At 34.1% G+C, this 9,829-nt stretch overlaps 1 protein-coding gene across 1 annotated transcript; it reads right to left on the bottom strand.

The window, feature by feature from the left end:
• Positions 1 to 7,114: 7,114 nt before the first annotated feature.
• On the bottom strand, positions 7,115 to 9,399 carry LOC149579599 (uncharacterized). Its single transcript, XM_089811328.1, has 5 exons — positions 8,693 to 9,399; positions 8,397 to 8,577; positions 7,602 to 7,734; positions 7,418 to 7,509; positions 7,115 to 7,306 (listed from the first exon to the last, which is right to left on the bottom strand). The coding sequence occupies exons 1-5, from the start codon at positions 8,981 to 8,983 to the stop codon at positions 7,167 to 7,169; spliced, it is 837 nt and encodes a 278-aa protein (XP_089667454.1). The 5' UTR covers positions 8,984 to 9,399; the 3' UTR covers positions 7,115 to 7,166.
• Positions 9,400 to 9,829: the final 430 nt, after the last annotated feature.

Here is a 9,829-nt window from a genome sequence, read left to right as displayed (position 1 = left end):
TGTATCTACTTATGCTCCACCTTTCATAAATACATGCATTCAACACAATTATCCCTTTCCTTCTATCTTTAAATGCTTTTTTAATCCTATTATTTATTGTTCTTAAAGTTTTTTGGGTATTTCACAAAAATTATTTATTCATACTTAAAATAATGTCCAATTTTCATATTCCACCATCCCTTATGCTTCTCATAATGCTCCAAATATTTTACTCATATTTCATATGAATATTTATACAAAATCCACTGTAGAAAACCTTTCTCAAATCACTTCATCCTTGCAATAATAAATTGTGTCCATGACTCTATCAAAGGAAAAAATTCATACGTGTGACAATTCCAATCCTTATTCCTTAGATATCTATTATGGTTCCACAACACATGCCCCATTTTTGACTTTGGAAATGGGGACTGTCCTTTTTTAATTTGACTCTGTAAAGGTTGTTCCTTAGAATAGGTTATCTTCCAATGTGCCTTAGGGAGTGGAACTCTTGTAGTTTAGATATAGGATTTTTTTTAGTTAGCATCATTCAAAATCTACCAACCAAGAATATCAAGTATTTATGAAAGCTAAAGGTGCACACAAGCACACCCAATGCACGTGCATACCCTAACAAGGTGTGCTATGTACACTGCCTTAACTTTTTTGTTAGATGTGCACTTGTGCACCTTTACAAGGTGCACTAGGTTTTCCCCTTTCTAGATGTACAAACTGTGGTGCTTAACCTAGTCAGCACACCTGCATAAGTGCGCCAAGTGTGCTAGTGCACAATTGTTTCTTTTGTTAGTTGTTTACCAATTTTTGTTATTTATTTTTGTTAGTCAGGCCTAGTTGTTAAGAATTATGTTTACCCTCTAGCACTAGTATATTGATGTTTATCTTCTATGTAGGTCATCATGGCATCTTCATTATCCATAACAATAAAGATTACTGTGGTATATTGTATGTTCATATTCAACACATGTGCCTAAGTATTTCAGATAGAAGAAGCAGAAGGATTTCAAGTCCATGAAAATGTTGGAGAATAAAAAGGGCTTAAATCATCAAAAATGTTAGGAATAAGTACACTAGATGAGTTGGTGCTTGTGTTTTCTTTGTTTATCTTGAGGATTCCCTTATGGATAAGAACATCTTCAATACTAGCCCTTTTTCCATTAGTTTAGAAATGGTGCTTGGACTCTTGATTTTGAGTTCATACATTAAGTCTGGGACTAAGTTTTCAATGCACAAGTTAACTTGTTCTTCTTCAGGAATGTCTAGTGAGCATTGACTAACTAAGCTTCTCCAACGGAGTAAGAATGTGATGAATGGTTCTCTCGTCTTCTGTTTAGTTGAGCACAAATTAGAAAGTGTCACCTCATTTGTAATGTTAAAGGCAAAGTGGGAGATAAAATTTTCTGCTAGCTTTGACCAAGATTTGATATTACTAGGAAGTTTGGAGTACCATTCAAGTGCAGGCCCACCTAGAGAACGAGGGAACAATCTCATAAGATAAGTGGGCTCATCACTGAGTTTGGTACAGGAAGCACAAAATTCTCTGATATCATCAATAGGGTTTCCTTTTCCTCGATATTTTTCAAACCTTGGAGACTCAAAGTGTTTTTGGAATAGAGGCATATACAGACCTTTATCGAATTGATTAGGACATAGGTCTGTTTCTGTGTATAGAGCTTGTTTCTTCTAGACTCCCAATGCCTCGACTTGTTTGAAAAGTTGTTTGAATTGTTGTAAGAGTTCTTCACTAGGGTTTTGCATCATGATCTTTCCTTCAAGTCTTTTGTGTATGTGAGTAGACCGTTTGCTATGGTGGGAACTATGTCTACTTGGTTCTGACATTTCTGTTCTGATGAGTTTGATTAGGTGTCGCTACGGGGTGGAGGTATGTTTGTACCTTGAAGATAGAAGGGTCCCTATTATTGGGGAACTTGTTCTGGTATTTGATGTGGCATTTTTTGTGGGATTGACTGCGATTGTTGTGCCAAGTGTTGTGGTTGTTGTTGGGATACCTCTTTTGGTTATATGTGAGACCATGTACATGCTTGTTGTTGTAGAGGTATTTTTTGAGGTTTTTGTGGCACATGTTATTGTTGCAACAAATGGTTCTGGTATGCAATTTGTTTCTCAAGGTGTCTTTGGTATTCCAACTATTGCTTGAGTTGCACTTGTTGTTTAGCAAACATCATTTTTTGTTGTTGGAATTGTTGTTGATAAATTGTGTGTAAGTCAAGTGGGTTCACATGGGTTTGCATTTTAGGAATGTTGGATGTTTTCCCCACTTGAAGTTGTTTTCGTTGTGGTTGATGTTGTTGTTGATATGTGTGATGTGTGTTAAGTGGATATAGACTTGGTTGTGCCTTGGAAGAGTTGAGTCCTTCTACCACTGTAGGTTGTTGTTGTTGTGGGGGTTGACTAAGTCCTTGAGAATTGAACGTCATGTTTGGATTGTTGTTCTGGTACCTTTGTGTGTTAAATGTTTCCGCTTGTGACATCATATTGACTTGACTATGAGATGTTTCCCTATTGGGAATGGGTGTAATGTCAATAGGACTTTTCCTTTGTGTGTCCATAGGGATGGTGGCACTTGATGTTTCACATGTTGTACTTATGAGAGGCTCCATAGCATTTTATGTCATAGCACTTGGTAAAGTTAGGAGCAAAGGTGTACTTTGTTGATTTGCCTCAAGAGAAGGTATGTCTTGCATCCCTAGAGAAAGAGTCCCTTTAGGTGCATCTTGTTTTTGCATCATGTGACTAAAATCAAGTCTTAATGTCCTTTTGGGGTGTTCAGGGATTGGTGGTATTTCGTCGAACAAAGGGTTAACATTGATGTGTTTAAATGTACTTTGAAGGATTTCGATGGTTGATTCTGATGGGAACTTATAGGTGCCATTATCATGTTTGAAAACTCCAAAGGTTGTTTTCCCTTATCTAAGCCCAAATTGATCATGGGTTGTATGTTTTCAATAGTTATGTTGGTTTGATGTTTGGACTTGGGTCCTTCCACGTTTGGATTGAATTTGACAATTTCTTGGGCTGCCAAATGTTTGAAGTTCTTGTGAAAACTTTTGTCTTGACATGTTGTAGCCATTTCTTCATCAGTGATGCCATAATCAGTGTCAGAGTCATCACTGAGGTGTACAATACCTTGTTTTATGTTTGATGTGTTATAGTTGAAGGTACCTTTGTTAGGTTGTCTATATTCTAAGTTCCTATGACACAAAGTGTATCACTAAGCACAAGCATTATATATTCAAAAAGAAAGAAGTCAAAAAATTAAGAATAAGAAGATGGAAGCACAAGAAATCAAGTCTAACCCTGTAACACTAGATAAAATGATTGTTATACCAAACTGCTATCCAAATACTTTGGATGAAGAGAAAATAGAAATATATATCGAGTTATGTGCTAGAAAATTTGAGAAAAAAAGACTAAGAAGAGAACATAAACAAAAAAAGAAAGTGGTAGATAATGTCAAGGACATATTGCTAGATATTCTAGATATTCTATTGAAACAGAAGACAATCATTTTTTATCAACTCATAAAAATTGGACAAGCTTAATGCACCAAAAATTGATACACAATCAAAGCTTATGGAGCGAGAAGAGAAGAAATTTGAGAAACAAGTGTTGGAGAAAATTGCTAGTGAAATTTCTATACACCAAGTCTCTTTGTCCACCTATGATACTAGATTGCAAAAAATGAGAAGAATGTTTTACTATTATTTCAAAAATTGTGTGGCATTCCCTAGTTAACAAGTGAAGTAAAAAGAAAATTTCAAAAGGTTAGTGATTATATGAAGGAAAGTGCTAGTGAATTGAAAACAAATCCAAGTATACCATCCGTGCACTATAACCGAGTGATATTTCTTACAAGTCTTCAACATGAATTGTTAAAAGAAAGAGAGTAATTTGAGAGAAAAGATCAATAAAATTAAATAATTAATATTATCTCATATATAGGTGATGGAAGATCATATTAAATTTGCAAAAAATCTCATAGCTTCCTTGAACTTATATATTATTGATCACATGATAGAGCTCACTACCAAACTAAGGATAGAAAAGAAGATTATTGACCTAATCAATTCTAATTGGGACAGTACAATGGAAGTTATATTTAAGAATCACAAGGATTTTCTCAATCACTTTGGATTGCATCCAATGTAATTATTTCTATGGTTAGATCTATTTTTACATTAGTGTAAAAATAGGGGGGATAGTATATACTTTTTTCTATATATTTATTTGTATTATGTTTATTTGCAAACTTATGAAGAGTTGATATAATATAGAAAATAAAAATAGTTTTGAGAAAGATTTTGAAAACTAGGTCATGCCAAAATGTATATGCATAGAGGGACTTGTATTTATTTCTACGCATAATTTTTTCTCACTAATGTCAAAAGGGGGGAATGTTACTCCCATGTATAATCATAATACCAATTAGTGTCAAAAATCCAACTAAAAATGAGCATAGTGACTAAGTCATGATATTTCTTGAGAAAAGAATGAAGAGATGAATGAGTTATACAATTATGCTTGAGCTCAATATACATTGAGAAGAAGCATTCACCAAGCTAGATAGAGTGTCCCAAGAAAAGAGATTACCAAGCTACATAGTTATAGATGACAAAAGGTATATTTCAACCCTGATATATTGTAACCCTGATAAGGAACCCTTTTACTGTAGTAGTGATAGATTTTTTGATACCATCCCCACTACAATTTTCCCTCTGGCCAAGTATTTTTGTATGATCAAATGATTGTGGAAAGTGTTATGTTTTATGTTTATGAGTTTATGATTGATGCATGTGTAATTAGTTAAGTTAGTTTCAATTACAATTAATGTGCTAGATGTTATATAGGATTACCGAGTGATAGAGGAATTAAGGTGAATATTGAATTTGTTAAATGGTAAAAGTTTTTGAGAACACTAATTCATCTACCTCTCAACATCCTACCTTTCTTAATATTCCAACATCTTGTTCTTTTTTTAACCAAGGTGTCCGTTAGGTTCTTGAGAGATGATTTTTGTATGTAATTCATGGTCTAGATTAAATGTATGGGGTTGATCATTGGGAAGTAGGTGGACTTATTTTTGGTCATTTCTTTATCCAATGCAAATTTAGAGTCTTTTGAAAGCCATTTTGGAAAGTATAAATAAAGGGGTCATTTCTTAGGTTTAATATGTAGAGACAGTACGTAAAGGCTAGGTAGATTTATATCTTGGAGTCTGGAAGATCATAGACTGTACGTGTTACATGAAGAATCTATTCTATAATTGATTTTTCATATTTTGTGGCAACCCAAAAGGGCTTATAGCCTTCCATGTATGGATTAAATTTCTAAATTAATAAAGATCTATCTTTTGTCTCCTTCTAGCATTGTTTCCTGATTATTTTTCTTATGTTATATTAAATTACTAAGGTTGCATGGTAATTTATTGATCCTTTGACCCTAGCTATAATTATACCTTGCATCAAGTGGTATCTGAGTGAGGTTTTGTTCATGTGAATTTTAGGATTGTGGAGAACCCTAGTTTGATTAGTTGTGGAGTTGAAGATCTAGGTTATGACCTATAACTTGCAAAGGGTTACAATGTTATAGGAACATGTTGTCAAGATTGTTTGAGGTAGATGAAATGCATAAAATTATATTATGGAGATGTTAAAACAAATCATAGCCACATTATCTCTATTGTTGAAATATCTCAAAAGAGAGGAGTATATCTTGATGATATTACTGGTGATGAAGAAGTAGTAGAACCTAATCTTGAACCTTAAATTGAAGAAGATGAAGAGAGGGTTTTAAGGGTTTTATCTAGAGAAAATTATAAACTCATTGTTGAAGTTTCTAATTATGATGGGAAATTGAATACCAATGCATCCTTGGACTAGATCTTTGAGATGGAGAATTTATTTGAGTGTGATAGAACCTCTGATAATAGGAAGGTAAAAATAGAAGTTATCAAGTTGAAGGGTCTTGCTTCACTTTAGAGGGAACATTTGCAAATAGATAGACAAATAAGAAGAAAAGTAGAGATTATAAATTGAGTAAAGATGGTAGGTAAATTGAAGAATAATTTCCTCCTTGTAGATTTTTAGGTTAATTTATTGAGGAGAATGCAAAACTTGAGGTAGGAGGTTACAACTATGAAGGCTTATATTGAGTTCTACAAGTTAGTTATCAGATCTAGACGTGCAGATGATGAAGTTGAGAAATTTGTTGGAATTACAATAGGAAAGGTAAACTTATGAGGGGGAGGGGGGTGGAGTGAATTAGTAGTTAAAATTTAGACCCATAAAACTTTCACGACACATCCATCTCATAAATTCAATGAGTAAACTAAAATGACATGTAAAGCATGTATATCTAGAACATGTAAACAAGTAAACATTCACACACATATGACACCAGATATGATTACCCATAAACCCTCCAATGAGAAGGTAAAACTAGGGTGGGGATGACACCTACAAATTTTCACTACTATAGTAATAAATTGTATCCAATTAAGGGTCTACCCTGTGAAAGGTCTACCCTATTAAAGGCTTACAAAGACTGCTAGGCCTCACCTTGTTAGAGGATTTCAATGCCCTGTTAGAAGTGTGCCTTGCTAAAGGACTGTAACTCACAATTAAGTAAGAACCTTGTTAGATAATTTTAATACAACCTTGCTAAATTAGTCTATTGCCCAACGATAATAGATTAATAATTCAAATGGTACTGACTAGAAGGCTTAAATAAAACTTGCGAACAAATGATTACATAAAATTTTGAACAAATTATGTAGTGAATATCATCCTTGTACAGAGTAATGGATGATAAAATTTGAAACTAATTATGAATCGAATATAGTAATTAAACATATTAACACATACGGTCACATGCTTCAACAAAATTTTTAACTAGTTATACATTAAATGTCAACCTTATACATCACAAGGAATCAAGTAAATGAAAATTAACTAGAAAAGAATCAAATAAATACTCAATATGTTTCTTTCCTTTTTTGGTGCCAGCTTTCTTGTGGGTTATTTACATGTGTTACACTTCAAGATGATATCTTTAATTCCAATAATCATGTTATAAAATTTATATTGTAGGTAAGACTATCATATATACATGCTGATAAGCATACAACAACAAGGCAATTTCAATCTAGTTTATGACACTACTGAGATGTATCCCATCTGCAACTTGTATAGATACTCTTCTTCTTCTGTTAAACGATCATTAACCCATTCTCCGCTGTAACTACGCCATTTGAAATCTCCCGTCACATTTGATCCATAAGATTCAAAAACTGTCAAATTAAAACATTTTAATTGATAAAAAGTACAAATGAGAAAATAATGTATAACATCCTAAAGAGAAAAAAAATATGAAATTCAATCAAACATGAGTAGTGACGTACCTTCATTTAAATTCACAGTTTTTGAACCAGCGAATAACTCATCCGGATCAGTATATTGTTGACTCATTAGTAGAGGAATCAAATTCTCTTTTCTGGAAAAACAAAGGTTACAAGAATAAAATCAGGAAATTTAATATTCTCTATTAAAAGGAATATAAATAGTAGCTTTTCCTTCCTTATATACCTTGTCCATGATTGAACGACTTTTCCTGGACCAAAATCATCAAAATCATCATAGTTCTCCTCCTCCTCGGAACCTTCATCAGATGTCAATTCATATGAAGTAGTTTCATTCCTCAGTATTGACTGCTTAACATCTGTAGTACATAAAAGCTTGAAAAATTAATATATCATTAATATTATTTTGATTAATTAAAGTGGAAAGGGTTCAAACTCATAACAAAAAAGTAATATCAAGTTCAATAAACCAGACATTCCAAAAAGATCACGAGCAGTGACCCAATGGAAAAAGATCATAACCAAAGCCAATAGCTACAGTAAACAAAACCAACTAACCATAAAACTTTATACTATAAATATGTTTGTATAAATAATCTCAGAGCATATTTAAAAAGAAAAAAGAAATAGTTATCATTAATCTTATTTGTTTCTTGGATTTGATTGTGTGAACATTCTTTTAACATAATGTTTTCCGTGATCCATCATCAAGATGCATGCAAAAGAAAAGAAAGAGAAAGGAGCATCCTAATGATGGATCACAGAGTGTGAACATTTTTTTAACATAACATTTTCCGTGATCCATCATCAGGATGCATGCAAAAGAAAAGAAAGAGAAAAGAGCATTCTTGTGATGATGATTCATGGAGTGTGATTGGAAACATTATGTTCAAAAATTGTTCACAGAATCAAATCTAGAAAGCAAATAACACTGATGGATTGTAGATATTGGATAGCTCTAATTTATCAGTATTACAAACAAAATTATGTCACATTCATTTAAAAATAGTTAGCATTTTACCTTTGCATGAGAATGTTACAACTTCCTCACTGTGATTTGAATCCTGTGATACAAATTTGGTAGACTTGGACACATCCTCTGCCATGTGGCGTCTGCGTTCAGCAGCTTCCTTTTCTTTTTCCATTCGCCGCTTCTTCTTTGTCTCTTCTTCCATTTCTCGCTTCTTTCGCTCATATTCAACCTGTTTAATTATTTCTACTCTTATCATACAACACAATGATAAAATTGTAATTGTGAACTCCTGTCTGAGAAATCTCGATTCTAATCTACAAGAACATAAATAAAAATAATAATACCAAAGCTTTGTGTCTGTGTTCTTTTTCTTTAATCTGTAGACGTCGTTGCTCCTCAGCTTCCTTTTGTTGCTTCCGAACTTCTTCTAGTCGCTTCATCCGCTTTTCTTCATGTTCTCTCCTTTTCCTTTCTTCCCTTTTCCTCTGGACTGCCGCAGCCTCCTCTGCAATTTTATGTCGCTGTTCCGCCTTCTGCATTTTCTCCTGCAATTTCTTGAGCCTTTCTTCTTCCACTTTCATTTTCCTCTCCAAAGCATTTTTCAACTTCAAATCGACAATTGATTTTCCTGCCATGGTACCTCCTTTTCTACTTAGTAATTGAATTATGAGCGCACTCTTTACCTTTTTTTTCTGCGTTCACATGCAAAGAACAATGAATTTCTCACTTCTATTTCTATATTGTTTTATACTTGTGTAGAGGAGTGAGTAATTTATGGCGCAGGTGCAACGGACAAAATTATTCTTGCACATTGAGTGCGGAGCATCCACAAACGGTAAAATACATTGATTACATTCTCCACCAGCATAGCAAACAAAATTCTGTAGATCCTCCATTAATGGTTTCTGCCCTGTGGTTCAGAAAGCTTCGCTTGCACAAGATCTTTTCTACTTAGTGGGGATTTCTTATTCATTGCATCTGCTAATTTGATTCTAACTTTCGGCGCTGGATTGACTTCTGAGGTGGCGGATATGAGCCCGGATTTCTTATTCATTGCGTCTGCTAATTTGATTCTAACTTTTGGCGCTGGATTGACTGCTGAGGTGGCAGATGTGAGCCCGTTCATGCCGACCGGGCTTAACCGGCACACTCGAAGCCGGATTGACTGCTGAGGTAGCGGTTGTGGGCCCGTGACTGCAAGATATTCATGGAATGCGTGGACTGCAAGATATGCACAAAATGTTCTTGTCCAAAATGATTTAAAATGTCTGTACCGGATTTAATTGCATGGTATAAATGCCGAACTTTGCTATACTTTGCTATACTTTGCCCAGCCTGTCCGAAAATGGGAGCAATGAAACAGAATATACCCTCAGATCTTGTAGCTGCAAATGCCCTGCTTCACCTGCATGCAGCAGCTGTAGGTACAAAGTGTAAGTATATAAGGCATACCAATAGTTTGATGAAAATATATCTGAAAA

This window comes from Cupressus sempervirens, chromosome 1, assembly GCF_028749045.1.
Source record: "Cupressus sempervirens isolate cs-2001-9-10 chromosome 1, ASM2874904v1, whole genome shotgun sequence".
In the NCBI taxonomy this organism is placed as follows: domain Eukaryota; kingdom Viridiplantae; phylum Streptophyta; class Pinopsida; order Cupressales; family Cupressaceae; genus Cupressus; species Cupressus sempervirens.
This window is presented reverse-complemented; position numbering and strand designations above follow the sequence as displayed.

Excerpts from the sequence above, each read along its gene's own strand:
- LOC149579599 (XM_089811328.1), bottom strand. The coding sequence starts at position 8,983 with ATGGCAGGAAAATCAATTGTCGATTTGAAGTTGAAAAATGCTTTGGAG. Across the intron at positions 7,735-8,396 it reads TGTAACATTCTCATGCAAAG|ATGTTAAGCAGTCAATACTG; the intron begins GTAAAATGCTAA and ends TATGTACTACAG. Across the intron at positions 7,510-7,601 it reads GTCGTTCAATCATGGACAAG|AAAAGAGAATTTGATTCCTC; the intron begins GTATATAAGGAA and ends TTGTTTTTCCAG.